The sequence below is a fragment of the Podarcis raffonei genome, chromosome 11 (genome assembly GCF_027172205.1).
Source record: "Podarcis raffonei isolate rPodRaf1 chromosome 11, rPodRaf1.pri, whole genome shotgun sequence".
Classification (NCBI taxonomy): domain Eukaryota; kingdom Metazoa; phylum Chordata; class Lepidosauria; order Squamata; family Lacertidae; genus Podarcis; species Podarcis raffonei.
In genome coordinates, this window is record NC_070612.1 from 10,667,302 (window position 1) to 10,687,709 (window position 20,408).

At 43.2% G+C, this 20,408-nt stretch overlaps 1 protein-coding gene and 4 non-coding genes across 7 annotated transcripts; all 5 read right to left on the reverse strand.

Annotated features, from left to right (window-relative positions):
• Positions 1 to 7,509: 7,509 nt before the first annotated feature.
• On the reverse strand, positions 7,510 to 12,969 carry RPL17 (ribosomal protein L17). Of its 3 annotated transcripts, none has more exons than XM_053408394.1 (7): positions 12,919 to 12,969; positions 11,465 to 11,517; positions 11,335 to 11,375; positions 10,173 to 10,307; positions 9,461 to 9,559; positions 8,498 to 8,689; positions 7,510 to 7,605 (listed from the first exon to the last, which is right to left on the reverse strand). In XM_053408394.1, exons 2-7 carry the CDS (start codon positions 11,502 to 11,504, stop codon positions 7,558 to 7,560), a joined length of 555 nt encoding a protein of 184 aa, XP_053264369.1. In that variant the 5' UTR covers positions 11,505 to 11,517; positions 12,919 to 12,969; the 3' UTR covers positions 7,510 to 7,557. The 3 variants fall into 3 exon arrangements, with proteins under 3 accessions (XP_053264369.1, XP_053264368.1, XP_053264370.1); XM_053408393.1 differs by having other exon boundaries at positions 11,465 to 11,512; positions 12,919 to 12,946; XM_053408395.1 differs by lacking the exon at positions 12,919 to 12,969 and adding an exon at positions 12,792 to 12,884.
• On the reverse strand, positions 8,823 to 8,889 carry LOC128423802 (small nucleolar RNA SNORD58). The gene has a single exon (XR_008332863.1). It is a non-coding gene; the product is annotated as a small nucleolar RNA SNORD58 (small nucleolar RNA).
• LOC128423801 (small nucleolar RNA SNORD58) lies at positions 9,627 to 9,693 on the reverse strand. Its single transcript, XR_008332862.1, has one exon. It is a non-coding gene; the product is annotated as a small nucleolar RNA SNORD58 (small nucleolar RNA).
• Positions 10,437 to 10,504, reverse strand: LOC128423803 (small nucleolar RNA SNORD58). Its single transcript, XR_008332864.1, has one exon. It is a non-coding gene; the product is annotated as a small nucleolar RNA SNORD58 (small nucleolar RNA).
• Positions 11,599 to 11,667, reverse strand: LOC128423804 (small nucleolar RNA SNORD58). Its single transcript, XR_008332865.1, has one exon. It is a non-coding gene; the product is annotated as a small nucleolar RNA SNORD58 (small nucleolar RNA).
• Positions 12,970 to 20,408: the final 7,439 nt, after the last annotated feature.

Sequence of the window (20,408 nt, forward strand, 5' to 3'; positions counted from 1 at the left end):
CCATCTCATCCTCTGTCGTCCCCTTCTCCTTGTGCCCTCCATCTTTCCCAACATCAGGGTCTTTTCCAGGGAATCTTCTCTTCTCATGAGGTGGCCAAAGTATTGGAGCCTCAGCTTCAGGATCTGTCCTTCCAGTGAGCACTCAGGGCTGATTTCCTTAAGAATGGATAGGTTTGATCTTCTTGCAGTCCATGGGACTCTCAAGAGTCTCCTCCAGCACCATAATTCAAAAGCATCAATTCTTCGGCGATCAGCCTTCTTGATGGTCCAGCTCTCACTTCCATACTTCACTACTGGGAAAATCATAGCTTTAACTATACGGACCTTTGTTGGCAAGGTGATGTCTCTGCTCCCCCCCCCCCCCTTCACGGATCACTGCCTTGCTGTGGCGAAGGGGCTTAAATAACTCAGAGAAGCTATGAGCTATGCCGTGCAGGGCCACCCAGGATGGACAGGTCATAGTGGAGAGTTTTGACCAAATGTGATCCACCTGGAGCAGGAACTAGTAAGCCACTCCAATATCCCCGCCAAGGAAACTCCATGGATAAAGCCTGGCTGCAGCACATCATGGGCTTGCTCCTTGCATTAGGGCAGGCTTCCTCAACCTCGGCCCTCCAGATGTTTTGAGACTACAATTCCCATCACCCCTGACCACTGGTCCCGCTAGCTAGGGATCATGGGAGTTGTAGTCCCAAAACATCTGGAGGGCTGAGGTTGAGGAAGCCTGCATTAGGGCTAGATTACTAGCCTTGAGTTTCCCTTGCAGGCGTGCAGGCGATGCAAGATGCCGCAACACAATTGCTGGTGGGATAAGGGCCTTGGTCAGTGGAATTGGGGCAGCACTGATACTTTGGAATTCCCTGCCTGTTGATATCAGGCAGGCACCTTCACTGTGTTTCTTTCTGCACTTGAAGACATTTTTATTTCTGAAGGAACAGCCAGATGTTTAGAGAGTTTGTAGCTTTAAATATCTTTGAGAGCCAGGCAAACATTCCTCTTCTCCATGGCCTTTTAAGCTGGGGGGTGGGCAGGGATATTGTTTAGTTTATTATACATATGTATTTTGTTTTTTACTGTAAAGCACCCTGTGATCCTCAGATGAAGGGCAGTATATAAATTTCATAATAAAATAATGTAATTCTGTGATCCCAAAGAATGACTGTATTTGTATAAAATCTGCCTTAGTACAGTGGTACCTCGGGTTACATACGCTCCGGGTTACATACGCTTCAGGTTACAGACTCCGCTAACCCAGAAATAGTGCTTCAGGTTAAGAACTTTGCTTCAGGGTGAGAACAGAGATTGTGCTCCGGCGGCGCGGCAGCAGCAGGAGGCCCCATTAGCTAAAGTGATGCTTCAGGTTAAGAACAGTTTCAGCTTAAGTACAGACCTCTGGAACGAATTAAGTACTTAACCCGAGGTACCACTGTAATGACCACAAGTAATACTTCTTCCAGCAGAGCTGTTGTATTGGTTGGCATGCTGAAGAACAGAGTTCTGTTAAAAATCTAATTAGCCACATCACTATCTTTAATCTGCTATAGGATCAGCCATTTTCGGGCATGATACCGTCATTTTATGATACCGATTACTATGCCTCCAGGGAGGAGGCGAAGGCGGCGTAGAGACAGGAGGCAAAGGCGGGGTTGTCGGGCTGGCGTCCTGGTAAGATTACAGAGGAGTCCATCTAAACCACCACTCCCCAGCATATTTCTTGCAAATGTGAGATCTCTTGCCAACAAGATGGATGAATTGAGGTTGCAGGCAGCAAAGAACAGCCTTGTAAAAGATTGCTGCGTTTTATTTGTCATTGAGACATGGCTTCAACCGTCCATACCAGACACAGCTATTCAGTTGGAAGGCTGGGTGGTACATCGTCATGACCGAGGCATGGACTTCGGAAAAACCAGAGGAGGGGGGCTGTGCGTATATGTGAACAAATGCTGGTCCAATAATTCTAAGACTGTGGGCAGTCACTGTTCACCGGATTTGGAATATGTGGCTGTTAAATGTAGACCAGCCTATCTCCCTAGGGAGTTTACAGCTGTTATGTTAACTGGTGTGTACGTGCCACCAGATGCCAATGCCAACTTGGCTTTGGGATGCCTGCAGAGCCTTATCAGCAGCCAGCAAGACAAGTATCCTGAAGCTGTGCACATCATTGCGGGAGACTTCAACCATGTAGAACTTAAAACAGTGCTCCCAACGCTCTATCAGCATGTGAAATGTCCCACAAGAGGGGACAAGACACTAGATAAAGTTTATTCGAATGTAAATCACGGCTATAGGGCTTTACAGCTGCCACACTTGGGCCAGTCCGACCATATGTCTTTGTTCCTGGTACCAGCATATATCCCACTCAGGAAACGGGCTCCCACAATATTAAAATCTGTTAAAATCTGGCCTGAAGGTGCTATTCACCAGCTGCAGGACTGTTTTGAGAGAACTAATTGGGATATTTTCGATCGTTCAGACCTGGAGGAGCACACGGCGGCAGTTCTGTGCTATATCAATCACTGCACAGACACTGTCACAGTAAACAAATCCATCCGGTTTTATCCCAATCAGAAACCCTGGATGAATAGAGAGGTCCAGGGCCTGTTGCGGGAAAGGAACAGGGCTTTCAGGTCAGGCGAGGTGCAGCTTTACAGTGTGGCAAGAGCAAACTTGAAGAGGGGTATTCGACAGGCAAAACGGGATTATAGGCTGAGGATTGAGGACAATTTAAGGAGCAACAACACAAGACAGATGTGGCAGGGGATTCAGCACATTACCAACTACAAACCTAACCTTGGTGCTGTCGACGGTGACCCTTTGCTGGCGGAGGAGCTTAACCTCTTCTTTGCTCGCTTCGAGAAGGAGCCACCTGAGACGCCGGTATTACAGCCACCAGCCCATAGGGGCCCCTCATTCACGGTAGAGGAGCATGAGGTGAGAAAGGTATTGAGGATGGTGAATCCGAGGAAGGCGGCTGGACCTGATGGCATCACTGGAAAGGTGTTGAAGGGCTGTGCGGATCAGCTGGCGAGGGTCTTTACTAAGATCTTCAACAAGTCCTTACACCAGTCTATTGTCCCACCCTGCCTGAAGTCGTCAACTATTGTCCCTCTGCCTAAAAAATCCACAATCAGTAGTTTGAACGACTACAGACCAGTTGCACTGACTCCAATCATCATGAAGTGTTTTGAGAAACTGATGCGCCGTCATATTATTTCCTGTCTTCCATCAACTTTTGACAACTACCAGTTTGCATACAGGGCAAATAGATCCACAGAGGACGCTATCACCACCACTCTCCATGCTGCTCTGTCCCATCTGGAGCAGCCGGGGAGTTATGTGAGGCTGCTGTTTGTGGACTTTAGCTCAGCTTTTAACACTATCCTCCCCCATAGACTGGTGTCCAAGCTAGAGGCGATTGGACTCTCCAACTCCACCTGTCTCTGGGTTTTGGATTTTTTGTCAGAACGTTCTCAGAGGGTTAGAGTAGGGTCACATATGTCCACAGCCCTTAGCCTTAACACCGGCTCACCACAGGGTTGTGTGTTGAGTCCCCTGCTCTATGCTCTCTATACGTATGACTGTACAGCCACCTATTCCAGCAACAAAATCATCAAGTTTGCTGATGACACTACGGTGGTAGGGCTCATTTCAGGAGGGGATGAGTCCGCCTATCGGGACGAGGTGGAGCGGCTCTGTGTTTGGTGTGGAGAGAACAATCTGGCTCTTAATACGGCTAAGACCAAGGAATTAGTGGTGGATTACAGGAAAAAAAAGGCGGACATTCAGCCCTTGCATATCAATGGGGAACGGGTGGAGAGGGTGGCGGAATTCAGGTTTTTGGGAGTAACTATCGATCAGGGCATGACTTGGAGCGCAAATACCACTGCTCTGGTGAAGAAGGCCCAGCAGAGAATTTATTTCCTCAGACTTTTAAAGAAGAACAATCTGAGTGAGAGACTGCTGGTGTCCTTCTACCGAGGCTCCATAGAGAGCATTCTTACATACTGTATTTGTGCTTGGTTCTCCAGTTGTACAGCTAGGGAGAGGAAGGTGCTCCAGAAGGTCATAACCACAGCACAAAGGATTATTGGTCAACCTCTCCCATCTTTGGAAGAATTGTACGGTTCCCGTTGTCTTAGGAAAGCAAACAACATCCTGCAGGATTCATCTCACCCGGGATACAGTCTGTTTGCACTACTGCCTTCTGGCAGGAGATATAGAAACATCAAGTCAAGGACAAATAGACTGAAAAACAGTTTTTACCCGAGAGCTGTGGCCCTTTTGAATGCTGTAACTCGATAGTGTGACCTGGGAGATTGATGGGTGTGGGTGTGGCTGGAATGTGGTTTGTTGGTTGTTGTTGTTGTTTTGCTTTTGTTGTTTTTAAGGGATGGCATCCAATTTCGTTGCACTTGTGCAATGTTGCACGTGTGTAATGACAATAAAGAATCTATCTATCTATCTATCTATCTATCTATCTTCTTCCAGCAGAGCTGTTGTATTGGTTGGCATGCTGAAGAACAGAGTTCTGTTAAAAATCTAATTAGCCACATCACTATCTTTAATCTGCTATAGGATCAGCCATTTTCGGGCATGATACCGTCATTTTATAAGTTGCGAAATAGAGATCATCAACCAATGCAGCTTCTCATTACAAAACGGTAGCAATGAGAAACATTTCATGCATTGAATTTCTGCCTGTCATGTCACCATTAAAGACATGCAGTTTTTCATAGGCCCGTTTATTTATTATTGATTTATATACTGCTCTATACCCAGTTCTCAGGGCGGTTCACCTGTGTATTAGGATAGTCTTTCTTTGAAGTTCCTGTCCTTAACAGACACAGTATGTGAAATATGCATGCTCTTCATTGTATGTTTTTATATTGGAAGCCATTGCTCATAGTAGCTTTTATATAATCACAAACCGGCAATTTCAGATTATTTTAAACAGAGCTGTTGCAGAAATTCAGCTTTTCTGGTCATGGAGAAAGGCTGGGAAATACATGGTACAAGGGCAGGTGCAGCTTTGGTGCAAAATGGAAAATAAAGAGAGCTTGTGATAAAATATAATAATAATAATAATAATAATAATAATAATAATAATAATAATAATAATTTATTATTTATACCCCGCCCATCTGGCTGAGTTTCCCCAGCCACTCTGGGCGGCTCCCAATCAGTGTTAAAAACAGTACAGCGTTACATATTAAAAACTTCCCTGAACAGGGCTGCCTTCAGATGTCTTCTGAATGTCAGGTAATTATTTATCTCTTTGACATCTGATGGGAGGGCGTTCCACAGGGCGGGCGCCACTACCGAGAAGGCCCTATGTCTGGTTCCCTGTAGCCTCACTTCTCGCAATGAGGGAACCGCCAGAAGGCCCTCGGCGCTGGATCTCAGTGTCCGGGCTGAACGATGGGGGTGGAGATGCTCCTTCAGGTATACAGGACCGAGGCCGTTTAGGGCTTTAAAGGTCAGCACCAACACTTTGAATTGTGCTTGGAAACGTACTGGGAGCCAATGCAGATCTCTCAGAACCGGTGTTATGTGGTCCCGGCGGCCACTCCCAGTCACCAGTCTAGCTGCCGCATTCTGGATTAATTGCTTTTGGATTAATTAATTTGGATTAATTAATATTAAAGAGGCTTGGAGCTTATGTAAGGAACAAATTACATAACCTATTTCATGAGTTGTAAAGACACAAAAGTCAAATGAAAATTCAGAACTCTTTAATTAAAAAACCCTGTGTGGGTACCTTCCAATTGCCACATCCCTAACTTCCCTCAAAACCCAACCTAAGTCACTAAAAAGCAAAAAATAAACCTGGAGCAAGTCTAACTGTTCCTTACTAATGGGGGGGCACTGAAGGGAGAGACGCTTTCATCAGCTGGGTGCATTTTATTCACAATTTTGGTGCTGTGTATATATTAGGGGATGCGGGTGGCGCTGTGGGTTAAACAGAGCCTAGGACTTGCCGATCAGAAGGTGGGCGGTTCGAATCCCCGCGACAGGGTGAGCTCCCGTTGCTCGGTCCCTGCTCCTGCCAACCAAGCAGTTTGAAAGCACGTTTGAAAGCGGAGGTACCGCTCCGGTGGGAAGGTAAACGGCGTTTCTGTGCGCTGCTCTGGTTCGCCAGAAGCGGCATAGTCATGCTGGCCACATGACCCGGAAGCTGTACGCCGGCTCCCTCCGCCAATAAAGCGAGATGAGTGCCGCAACCCCAGTGGGCCACGACTGGACCTAATGGTCAGGGGATCCTTTACCTTTATATTACACCATGCCCCATCAATGGGCTCAGTGTATAAAGTAAGCTTAAGATGCAATGTAACTTTACCCCTTTCCCTAAATAACATGGTTATTGCTTGTTCTTTGCCTTTTACATAATCACATCTTTCCCTCTGTTAGCATGCCGGTTCAAGGCCAGCTCAAGCCACATCCTAAAATCCCCCAAACTGGTTTATGGCGCTGGTGGTGTGTGTAGGATTGTGCTGCTTGTTAGATCCTATTGCAAACTTAAGCCTTTAATCAAGACTAGAGAGCCATAACTGAAACCAATTTTATTTTTTCATTGTTTACCTGCACCTCCCTATGGTGCTATATAAATTTTGATAATTTCTGAGCCTTTCAGGTTAGGGTTACTTATTGAAAGGAGTAATCATTTAGGGTTTTGTCCTAAAGAAATTGAAGTGAAACTTTTATTAACTTAAAACATTAGCAACACACAGCACTTTTTCACAACCAGCAGTCCGTCTTACTTTCATCTTTTAAACATGCCATTTGTGTATATCAACTCCTCTTCTTAAAGTCACATTTTCCATGTACCGTATTTTTCGCACCATAGGACGCACCGTTTTAGAGGGGGGAGAACAAGGGGAAAAAATTCTTCCGCTCTCTGCCCAGCGCCCCTTCAGCGAAGCGGCAGGAAGCGCTGCGCAGAGAGTGGGAGAATTTTCCCCCCGTTTTCCCGCTCTAAAACAAGGTGCATTCAGGCGGCTACCTTGGAAGCCTGGAGAGCTAGAGGGGTCAGTGCGCACCGACCCCTCTCCCTCTCCAGGCTCCTTTCGACCTGCTCTTTGGGGCTGGCGGGGGGAAGCCCACCACTAGCCCCAAAGAGCAGGTCAGGGAGCAGCGGAAAGGCTGCTGCCATAGTCACGCGTCACTTCTCCAGCTGGGAGAGGGTCGCGGGGCTATGGCTTCTTTAGCCCCGCACGCGCTCTCCCGGCTGGAGAGGTGATGCGCGGCTATGGAGGCTCCTGCCATAGCCGCGCGTCACCTCTCCAGCCGGGAGAGGGTCGCGGGGGGCTGAGAAGCCATTGATAATAATCACTCCTCTCGAAATATACCTATTTGGACATCTGGAGGGCTTACATTAACCTGCATGCTTAACTTTAGATGGATGTATTGGTGGGGTTTTATCACAATCCTAATAATTATTAAAATATAATAAAGAAAATAATATTCCTGCTTGTTAAATTTGCAAATAAAAACAATAAATAAAAAAGCATGTGCGGTTAACTTAAAATTTTGTTTTTTATTTGTGAACTGAATAGATGTTTATTCCCGAGCCATCAGTTTCTGCTTCTTCAGTTTCTTTTGAGATATCTGGGGAGAAAACAAAAGAAATCCATATCACTTGACCAAAAACATTCACTGAATGCTGAAACCAATTAGAAAACGTATTTACCACGCAGTATATTTTCCATAACTCCGGAGAGATTATTGTATGTAAGAATCACTGCAATGTATTTATCTATTACCAAGCACAGCTCCAGGAAAAATATCCAGAAAGCAAATAACAGACCATTATTTCCATTGGTAAATCTCAGTATTTGGGGTAACTACTTATGCCAGTGATAACCAATAGCAAACACTGTGTCTTTCAGATGTTTTGGACTACAACTCCCATCATCAGACAATTCTCCATGCTGGCTGGGGCTGATAGGAGCTGGGAGTCCCAAAAAAATTGGAAGACATCAACATTGACTACCTCTGACTTGACCATTAAAGTCACTTCTATTATTCTATTTCCATTACAGACTTCATAATTATGTTCAAGCCCCACAGACAGGTAGACAATAAGTTAAAATAAACATAGAAGCTAAATTTATGAGACTTATATGCTGTTTTTTGTTTCTGTGTTAAATCCTCCATAGCTGTTTACAATATTAGCAGTTTACAATATTAGCAATCACTGTACCGACTTTCACATAAAGTTTTGCTGACTACAAGAATTTTCTTTTGTAAATACTTGCAGAAAATAGTATTGAAATATTTGAAATAACTGACCTAATTACCATTGGAGTGCAACTCTAAAACACATCTGATGTTAACACATCTGAGTTACCATGTATAGGACAGCCCTGATCACTTCTTTAAACAGTTTCCCCTCTTTAAATTACCTTGCAAAAATTCAAATCAAGTTCTAGTTATTTTGGTGTCATTTTGGCTATCTGTACATTTGAGTAGACATTTATTTATTTAAAAAGCTTCATACCTTCTTCTTTTGAGCAACTTCCTCTTCTGGCTTAGGGACAATTTGCTCCTTCTCTGTGAGGATCATCTCAATGTGGCAAGGAGAACTCATGTAGGGGTTAATGCGACCATGAGCCCTGTAGGTTCGCCTGCGCATTTTGGGAGCTTTGTTAACCTGAATGTGCTCAATTACCAGAGAGTCTACATCCAGACCCTGCGGGTGGGGTGGGGGGAATAAAAAGTTCTCATTACAACCCCATAACAAAATAGATTTACCTAGTTCAAAGTGAATCACTAACTTTCCTTAACCACACCTGAAAAGTCAACTAGCAAGACCAGTAATTACAGTGGCTCAGAATCTTGTGTTTGTTTCATGGTTATTCCAAAGGTGTCCTAAGATAGTCATCACTGCCACCAAAGTCTGTTACATTACACTGTACCCAAGAACCCAATCTTTTGCCTTCAACAATCCTCCTGTAAATCCCAAGTCTCTTACCGAATACTACTTCAGATCCTCAATACCAACTCCACTGAACCAAAGGTGTGTTTTTGCTTTTCAAAATTTGGATTACTATTAGAACTGATAAGGGACGCGAGTGGCGCTGTGGGTTAAACCACAGTCTAGGACTTGCTGATCAGAAGGCTGGCGGTTCGAATCCCCACGATGGGGTGAGCTCCCATTGCTCGGTCGCTGCTCCTGCCAACCTAGCAGTTTGAAAGCACGTCAAAGTGCAAGTAGATAAATAGGTACCGCTCCAGCGGGAAGGTAAACGGTGTTTCTGTGTGCTGCTCTGGTTTGCCAGAAGCGGCTTAGTCATGCTGGCCACATGACCCGGAAGCTGTACGCCGGCTCCCTCGGCCAATAAAGCGAGATGAGCGCCGCAACCCCAGAGTCTGTCACGACTGGACCTGGTGGTCAGGGGTCCCTTTACCTTTTACTAGAACTGAAACTTAACCCAACATGACAAGCTGCATGAAATTTTACCTTGAGCTCAGCATTGCTCTCAGCATTTTTAAGCATGTGCAGGAGGAACTCGGCACTCTTTTTTGGCCAACGCCCCTGTGTCCAGCCCCACTGCTTGGCCTGCAAGATGAGAGTTCAGTATGAGTATACTTTTGAAGAAAAATGCTAAACATGATTTGTTTTGGAGGCTGCTCAGAATCAAAACTTCTTTTCACAGTTAATCCAAAGGTGTCCTAAGAAAGTCATCACAGCAACCACAGGCAAGCATAAGAGAATGTGATTCTATCCAACAACTGAAGGCACTCATATGTAATTCCCCATAGCAAACCAAAAAATAAGGATTCAATAAACACCAAGTAATATATTGCATCCATTTTCCTAGAATTTTCCAGTTTCTGCCCCCCAAAAGGACTTGCATAGTGACTGTTAGCAATCCAGTTACTGTGAAATTGATCTGCTGCTGAGAGAAGCATTATTGGTACCCAACTGACAGCAGAGGGACAATGTAGCCCCTGTGTACCAAGTACAGAACAGGCTTTCTGGTCAGTGACAAATTTCTTCGCAACTCATTGTGGCTCCAATTTTTAACATGCATCTTCATCAATATTCACCAGCCTTCATGTTCAAGATATTCTTTGTACAACAGATATCCTCAAACACTACTGAATGAAATTACTGACTTTCAAAAAGTTTTCCTCAAATTGCTAACAGTTTTCTCCAAATCCATCCATACCTGGGCACATCTGCCAACACCACCATTGTAACGACGGAAGGGAACACACTGCTTCTTTAGGGTCACATCCTTTAAGTACTTGGTAGCTTTCCGGATGTGCATACCCTTGATAGCCTGGGCAGTCTCACGTGTGTTCTAAAGGGGTGAAATGATAATTGCATTATTGGCTATTTTCCCATTAGTTATCTAGGCTGTAACTATGGTGCCATTTACTATAATAAGAGTCTACGCTTGTATAGTAACTGTAGCTTAACTAGGGAAGTAACTGCTCAGAGCCACTTAGCTGTTTTCATTATGAATCCAAAGGTGTCCTAAGTTGGTCATCACTGCAGCTACATTCATTTCACCACCCCTGAAACAAACATCAATCCCCTTTGATGGTATCAGAATTTTGTACTAATTGTTCTTAACAGGCCATCTGATCAAGACAAGGTTTGTATTAAAGAGCTATCTGGGTATTATTTATTACATTATATATAATGGAAAACTCATTTGCACGGGGTGTTACAGAACTCCATAGAAAAATTCTAATGTAACATCATGCTCTCCTCTTCACAAGATTTGACAATATATTACAGAAAGCACCCTCTTGACAAAAGTGAACTGCCTTCTACCTACTGACCAAGGCAATGCAAGACTGTCTATACCAAGTGTAATCTCTTCCTTCTTCCGATATATATTATATAATCTTGTACTACCTTGTTGTTGTTTCAGGATTTATTAGCGCTTTACTGTTGTGTTTAAAACTCACGTTAAAAATCAGAGAGAGAGAGATTTGACTAGCCTTGGCAGCCAACCCCAAAATTGTAGTCACTAGGACTCTGTGCCTATTATTCCCCTGTTCCTCACCAGTTTTGAACCAGGAAGGGTGGCTTGCTAGTTTGAGTACCTAGGCAACACAGTAGCCAGTACAGTCCCCATTACCAGCAGTTCTTGAAAGAGGGATGTTAGGTAGAGAATGAAAATTGTTTTGTGCAGCACAAGCTTTACAATAAAGTGTACATGACCAGGTGATGTTTAGAAAATCTGATGTGACAATCTTGTGATTAAAGCACCATAATCTATGAATTCTGCTTCCATCAAATTACAGTGTGGCCCACTCCACATCCACTGCTTTTTTCTTTTGGGGGGGGTGGGGAAATCAAAGTAAGATTTCACATACCTTAAAGTGAACACGAAGGTTGGACCCCCTTGACTTGCATGCTGTGGGGAGAAGGGATAAAAACATGGTAATTCTGAAAGTTTTGGTAATCACTAAAGTATGAGACACGTACCATAGGAAAAATACTTACATTTTGTGGGGTTCTCCGGATCAAGTGAGTAGCGGACCATTTTCAGAGCTTACCTAGAGGGGGGGAAATAAATATATCTTTCAGCATTGTAGCCATAAATTACACACACTCTCCAAATTGCTGGTTAGAAAAAAGCTGCTCAGAGGGATGTGAGTATTTTCATTATTTAATCCAAAGGTGTCCTAAGATAGTCATCAGTGCAGCTTCCATTTTTACAACAATATTTTCAAACTATGTACCACTTAACCACCTTTCTGCAATACACACACATTCAAGGTTCATTCCCCCCGCTATTTGCCACCCTATAGTGTAATTAAAGTAAGATAATGTGCTATTAGAAGGTAATGAGATACTATTGCCCCGTAAGAACGATTGTGCCCATTTTCAAGTACATACATAACAAATGCACAATCCTACTATAAAGCACAACACTTGATGGCTTGCAATCTTTTCTCCTGCTAGCACAAATAATAACCCTCCCCTGCCTTCCTCCACTACCAAAAGCAGCGACAAATTACACATAAATATGGTGTTCCTGGACTGCACTGCAAAAGGCCCTGCTGCATTTCAGAAGCCCACAGTACCACATGCCCATCCATATTTGAAGCAACCATGCGGCCTCCCAGGCCTGCCAAACCCACGGGTGGGGGGAAGCTGGCAAAGAAGAGAATCCCAACTTTCATTTCACTTTTAATTTGTATATTGCCTTTCTACATTACAAAACTCAAGGCAGTTTACAAGCTGAAGAAACAGCAAAGTCTACAGCAGAATCCACACACCTTATACCAATCCAATAAAAGCCATAAGAAGAACATAACGTTAAACAACTTGCATAATATAAAGTTGTATTCAATAACCCATTGGAAAACAACAGTACACAATAAAATTAAGCACCAGCAAATAATAAAGCAAAAAATCACCCGTAGCAATTACAATAAGTACTAAGCTATAATCAATGCAAAAATAACAAGTCACAATGCACCAAAAGCCGCAGTGCATACAAGACCACGAAAAAAATATCAAATTGAGAAACAAAGGCACACAACTTATTTAATTCTTATTTTTTAAATCCCTGAGTATATCTTGCCTTTCCACTTAACCCACCCAAGGATGAGCCGAAAATACGAGGCCTACCTGCAGAAAACCTATATAACTGATTCCCTCCCCATCTCTTTCTCCCACGGCTCATTTGCATTTCCAAAGCAAGGCTTCCACATCCGGGGTTTTCAGAATCCCCAGTCGCTTGCAGAGGCCATTTTCCCCCCCTACCCCGGACTTCTCCGGGCGCCCGAATTTCAATCTTCCCCGCCCCAAAGAACGGAAATACCGTGGCGGGCGAACAGCTATTCGCCTCCCTTCTCCATCTAAGGAGGGCTTCTAGGGGCCCGGGCCGGGATGGAGGCCCGCGGCGGCGGATACCAGCCCAGGCCCAAAGCAGTCGCCATCAGACTCACCTTACAGCCACAGCTACCGCCGGGGAAAAGGAAGGGCGAAGGATTCTGGGAAGCCTTCGTGCCGCTTCCGGGTCTCGCGAGAAGACGCCGCAAACGCGAGTTCGTCAGTAAGGGAGCGGGAAGGAATTGCACAGCCGGGCGTAAAACGAAGAATGCGCCCAGGCACCGTTCATAAAGTGCTATAGAACAGATAAAACGGACACGCCAGGAAAGAGAGAGAAATATAAATATTTTTACATTTATACTCTGCGAAAAAATCCAACTCAAAGGTGCATACAAATCAAAATATAATCAAAACAATTCAGTTTTAAAAATTCTTAACATTCAGTTAAATATAACCAAACATCAATGATATGCGTCTATATGCAAGGAAAAGCTTTTTTCCAAATCACTTATGCTGAACAATATTCGCTTAAATGCCATGGTGCTGCTATTTTAGTCAAATGCAAATTCAGTCCTATCAGATCATTGAGTTTTTAATTGTCTCTTCATATCTGATTTCCAATTTTAACACCTTTCTCTTTTTGGAATAGAATATTCTGCTGGCGACACCAAGGCTGAAACTTTGTTTTTCGATACGATACGATAATCTTTATTGTCATTGTCCCATACAGAACAATGAAATTGAAAAAATCTACATCAGACTTTCCTCTGACTTTCTGTGTCTTTGGTAGCACCACAGCATAAATTCTATATGTAATGTCTTTCCTGACATCAGTCAATCATTCATTTTATTTGTATGCCTTCTCCCCCAAGTTAAAAACCATGCTCAAGGCAGCTTACAATATAATTAAACCTTGCTTTTCCTTTTCCCTCCTTCCATGACCTCTCCTTGCCACATGGAGATGTAGCCATGCTGAGGGAAAGTTTCACCTCTTAAGTTTCTCCTTGTCCACATACCAGTTAAAGGCTTAGAAATCCTGCCATTTAAAAGCAAGACAGACCCAGTACCAGTGGATTTCTTTTATTCTGTAAAGTGTGCTAGCACAGGTGCTCAAGCAATTAACCAGCATTACTGACGGGCTTACTTACATTTTAAAAATTCTATTCTGCCTTTCCTCCAGAATTGGCTTGTGGTTTGGCTTATTATTTATTTGAAACAAATTTAAACAATGCAAAAACACACATTAGAACTGACCTAATGTGACCTAAAAACAAACACAGAGCAGCAACAGTAAACAGCAGTTAAAATATAACAGGTTTTTATTATTTGCCATTATTTGCTTTGGAAGAAAGGATATTTTGAATCTGACAACATTGGCATCAGAGGAAAGTGGCTGGGGAGAGAATTCCATAGGGCACCACCACAGAAAAGGCTCTGCCTTTTGAGCCACCCAGTTCACTTTACCATTCCTGGAGGGCCGCACAACTTTCTGTACTGCCTTTTGGAGAGTGATACCCTTTGCATACTAATGGACAGAGAGAGGAAATAAACAATTTTTACACTGGCAGTTCCCCATTTGTGGAATGCCTACCTTGGTGAGGTGCATGTTCCTTCACTGGCTTTCAGGATAGTTAATGTAAAGAAATCCTGTCTACCTAGGCATTTGATGGCTGAAAGATGTTGTCATGGCAATCCTAAATTGAGTGCTTTTAAAAAGGTTTTATTATGGATGTGCTTGCCACCCTGGGCTCTTTTGGCAGAAAGGGCAGGATATAAATATAATAATAATAATAATAATAATAATAATAATAATAATACTGTTATGAGATTGTGGGTGTCAGACTCCCCTAAATTCCAAGGTACCGCGGCTGTTAGAATTTAATCAAGGCTTGGGAAGTTAAACCGAATGCCAGACTCCTAATCCCTGGACCCAACTTTCTGTGTTTAGGAGATTGCCTGGGCCAAAGTGTTCCATAAAAAGCTGGAGACTGAGTGAGGAAGGCCTTGCATGGACGTGAGGTCATCAAGGTGTGTGTTTGTGAGTGTGCAACAAAGGATGGTTGGGTTGGTAATTGGAAATAGAAAAGACAGAAACACATGATTATGCTCTTTGTGAGAATTCAGTGCTGTGGCATCAGACAATATCCACCTGCCTACACATCCACAGACCTAACAGGTAACCAGCATCTGATGGAGGGATAATGCTGTGAGCCCTTCCATCTTAAACTCAGCTTACATCTGTGTGTAAATAAAACCAAATATCACAAAGACACCACAGTCTCCAGTGACCTTCATACCCAAGGCATGCACTGGTACCCCTGAAATCTCTCACCGTTCAGAGATTGGGGTGCACATAACAATAGTTTTCTAGATAAGAAACAATTAAGCAATGCAGCACAAGTTTAAAAAAAATAAAAAATCAGGCAAAGCCAAGCCACCAGGTGGAGCTGTTTGCTATTGTCTTGACAGCTTGACGAAAATCTGCATAATTTAGATGCAGAAACAGAAATTATATGTCTCTTCCACATCACTCTTTCTTTTCCATACTGAAGAAGGCAAAGTGAAAATAAATTTAATGATTCTCCTCCGAATCCTTGCAATTGATCAACCTGTGATTACGGTACTTTTTGCTTATTTCTAGCAGAAATAGCTAACAACCTAAGACGGTCAGAATCCATAGAGCTTCATTTGATGAAACCAAAAGCTTGCATTATACACAGCCCGTTCTCCCAGACTTCTGTTTTTGGGAACATAGATCCCGGAATCCAGTAATTAATCTGGCTGGTCTGCGACTCACTAAACTGACCACTACTAGGGCCCTGACATGGCTCAATGGGCTAACTGATTGGGAAGGCTCTGAGAATTTCACCTTTATCTCCCCGCAGGGAAATAGTGTGGGGGATTATATTCTGATACCCACTAAAATGATGCCCTAAGTGGCTGAGTTTTACATCGGTGATCCTATGTTCAGTGACCATATCCCTCTGCATTGTAAATTTGTCTTTCCATCGAGGAAGACAGAACAGTCAATTAATTCCCCTCAGGAATCGAGTTAACGAGCATACACTATCTCTTTTCCAAAGCTTGGTGAGTTCTGATCATGTGATCCATTTGTTCTTGGTAGAGAAAGGTGAACTTCCCCCTGCTGTTGGAGCCACTTGGTTTGAAGAATTTATTGATATTTTAATAACGGAACTGTCCCATTTGCACCCGTTTAGGCCACCTAAGATGAGAGGGATTGGCGATTGAACTGACAAATAAACCATAGCAATTGAGGTTAGGAGAATCTATCAAGAGTTCAGAGAGACGGGCAGCTCTCGATTGCCTGACATTTACTTCTCCAGATCCCAACAACTCAGGGAAACTATCCAGCTCAGCCAGACAAGATATAATCAGGCATGATGCCATACGCTACTTTCAGCCATCCTAACGAAAGATCATAAGAAATTTTGGAAGGCTGTAGCAGACTCCCCACAGACACAGGATGATTCGTTGACATTGAGGGCTTTCTTCTCTCCCTGCTACTCTTTTTAAGCCAACAAATAAACATACAAAAGCGGGAACTCTCAGGATCCTTGTGGAATCTATGCAGCCCTGTTTCTCCCAGCCCTGAAGCCCTACAATTATACAATTTAGAACAGATTGGACCTTGTACACCCCCTGCTGGAGCTTTATTTCACATGCTTCTAAAGTTGATTTTCAGCAGTTTGGAAGATTTTGTGTCTGTGACAGACAGGCAAGATCTCACACAGTGGTTGTTGTTTGTATTTGTTTTTTTTTTATTAAATATTTATTGGCGTTTTCAAGAAACACACAACAAACAAGAACAAGAAATAAACAAAACAAAAAAAAACACAAAAATACATAATATTCAAAACTAAACAACAACAAAAATAGAAAAAACACATAAAGTTTCTGATACTTATTATTCTTAACCTTATTTCTCAGACCTCCTCACACCTCCCCTTCTTGTATTCAAATTTAAATTGTCAGTTCAGCAAGTCCTTAACTTATTTCGGTTGTTGTTTGTATTTGAACTATTTTGAAAGCTGTATGCACTTTTCCCTTTTGTTTTTTAATGGATGTTGCATTGTTTTTCAGGTGTGAATAAAAGGTAAAGGTAAAGGGACCCCTGACCATTAGGTCCAGTCACAGACAGCCTCTGGGGTTGCGGCGCTCATCTTGCTTTACTGGCCGAGGGAGCCGGTGTACAGCTTCCGGGTCATGTGGCCAGCATGACAAAGCCACTTCTGGCAAACCAGAGCAGCGCACAGAAACACTGTTTACCTTCCCACTGGAGTGGTACCTATTTATCTACTTGCACTTTGATGTGCTTTTGAACTGCTAGGTTGGCAGGAGCAGGGACAGAGCAATGGGAGCTCAGCCCGTCACCGGGATTAGAACCGCCAACCTTCTGATCGGCAAGCCCTAGGCTCTGTGGTTTAACCCTGTTTTCCATCCTTTCTTCAAATCTTACCAGAGCGAGTGGGAGCCTGCCCAGCTTCTTAACTGCCCTTTTACTATATCAGGAGAATTTGTGGAGGGGATAGCTGTTTCTCCCAGGCACTGGGTTAATAGGTTAACTTGGGTTAATAGGTTATTTGGTTTCAGCTTAAGAAACTTACACAGCTTTCCCATTATAAACTCAGTCTTCCCATTGCTTATGCATAGTAAAATATAGTTAAGTCGTTAGGTTCAGGATTACAACCTTAACAAGTGGATTTCCATCATTTTGTTATTATTCTTCCTGTAATAATAATAATACTCATCCGGCCATTCCACGCACTTCCTTTTGACCCCCACTTGTCAAGTATCTCAATCTCTGGAGAGAGACTGCAATTATTCTGCTAGTGAAATTGAACTTCACTGACTTCAGCAGGGGGTCAATTGACGCAAAGGCATTTCTGAACAACATAGCCTTGAGGTCCTGCGAAAATAATGTTTGGCAATACACCTATGTGTTAGCTAATGCAAGTTAATTATCAATCACTCTAAATACTAACAGAGTGTGTATGTTTTTCTTAATAGAATCATAGAACAGTAGAGTTGGAAGGGACCCCGAGGGTCATCTAGTCCAACCCCCTGCAATGCAGGAATCTCAGCTAAAGCATCCTTCACCCTTTAAAGCCCTTCACGGCCTAGGACCCTCGTACCTACGGGACCGCCTCTCCTGGTATGCCCCACAGAGAGCCTCAAGGTCCATAAATAACAACACCCTAGCGGTCCTGGGCCCTAAGGAAGTTAGTTTGGCTTCAACCAGAGCCAGGGCCTTTTCAACTTTGGCTCCGGCCTGGTGGAACGCTCTGCCTCATGAGACCAGGGCCCTGCAGGATCTGATTTCTTTCCGCAGGGCCTGTAAGACAGAGTTGTTCCACCTGGCCTTTGGCTTGGAGCCAATTTGATTCCCTCCCTCCCTCTCTTTCTTTTTTCTTTTCCTTCTCCTCCTGCGATGAGGCTACATTTTAATATTTTAATGTTCCATTATTTTAATGTTGTATTTTATTTTTGTTTTTAAGTTATAATCATTCATCTTGTTTTTATTATTGCTTGTAAGCCGCTCTGAGCCCGGCCTTGGCTGGGGAGGGCGGGGTATAAATAAAAAATTATTATTATTATTATTATTATTATTATTATTATTATTATTATTATTATCCAAGACAGATGGCCATCCAACCTCTGCTTTAAAAACTCCAAGGAAGGAGAGTTCACCATTGTCAAGCAGATCCTACCAGCAGCCTATTCTCCATAGCCAGCATGGAAATAATTTTCATTAATTTCAATAGGTCTACTATGATAATGACTAATGTTGGATACAGCCCATATCCACTTTTGACTTTCAGGCATCTCCTAAAGACTTATTATTATTATTATTATTATTATTAATGGCAACAGGTCTATGTAGTTGTTCAAAAATTTGTTAGTAGCCAGTCATTTTAATTATTGTTCTGTAAAAAGACCCTGATGTTGGGAAAGATGGAGGGCACAAGGAGAAGGGGACGACAGAGGATGAGATGGTTGGACAGTGTTCTCAAAGAGACCAGCATGAGTTTGACCAAACTGTGGGAGGCAGTGGAAGACAGGAGTGCCTGGTGTGCTGTGGTCCACAGGGTCACGAAGAGTCGGACACGACTAAACGACTAAACAACAACAACATTGCTTTTAAAGATTTTTTGTTGCTGTTGCTGCTGCTGCTGCTGTACACCAGCCTGATGTTTACAAGAGGGCAGTATACAAATAGTTCCATAAGTTAAATAAATATGCAACAGCGGCTTTCACATTTTCAAGTCTCAGAAAAACTTTGTCCAAAGTCCATGGATAGCAGCATGGTCTTTACAGCAAAGGTGGAGAAGCTGGAAACCTTGAGCAAATACTCGTGCAGGCACACCCTCCAAACGCTTTTGCACAAGTCAGCTTTAAGGCTTCTGCCAATAAAAACATTGGGAGCTTTCGATACTTAAAGTTCCCATTTCCTAGAAACCCACTGAACATGCCTTTTAAACTTACAGCACGGTATAATGTTTTCTACTGCACACAAGGCTAGCCTCAGTGTAGCCCTTTGTGGTTGCATAAGCAGCAGGGAAATGCGTAGCAAAAGCAAAGTATGAGCTCAGTAGCTTCCCTAAAGACCGATATTCCAACAAACTTTGTCTAGAGATCTTATCCTCGTGATTGTCTGGTTCCCACCCACTTGCACACGCCCTAGATTCCACGGCTCAGAATAACATCAGAAATATTCCTCACTTGGCTAATTTGCAGGAATATGATCCTGCAAAATGCTTCAGTAGGTGCAATATGGGACCAAATGTCGTTATTATTATTATTATTATTATTATTATTATTATTATTATTATTTCCATCATCATCTAGGCTTGCTAGCTGCTTTCCCCCCAAAGGTCTCCAAGTGACTTACAACACATAAAAAATGCAAATATTCATATGAACAAATACATACTATAAAACCACAACAAACAGTAGGTAGGGGATGAGGCAATTTATTAGGTATCCTGGTCCCAAGCTGTACAGGGCTTTGCACCAACGCTAGCACCTTGATCAGTGAATGCTCAGTTCAGCAACCCAGCATTTATTTCCACATTTTAGGCTTGGTTTCTTGAGTGCAAGGGGTTTTAATGGATGTTTCTGTTCAAGCCATTGTTTCAACGATATATACACGTGATATTTTGTGATGGCCAACTGAACAAATGTTTTTATACAGTGCAATCTTGTAAGAAGCAAATTCCATTGAGGCTGACTCCCTGGAAAGTGGGTACACAGAATTGCAGCCTTCTAGAAAGGTGGCTGTGTGAAGATTTGCCCATTGGTGGTTATTTAATATTAGGGATGTTGGACCAAAACTGTCAACCGTCCCTTATTTGGCGGGAAACTCCCTTATCCCAGCGCCGTTTCCCGCTGCTGTCCCAGATTGATGATGCCCCTTAAATTTCCCAGGTTTCAAAGGAAGCAGCTCCTCTCCCTCCCTCCCTGCTGGCCAGGAAGGAGGGAGGCTCCAACTGTGTTGCTTGGCTGCGTTGCTCACCCAATAAGGAGTCTAAGAACTTGTGCTGATCAAATCAGCCGCATTGCTTGGGGACTCGCCTTTGCTCAGCGC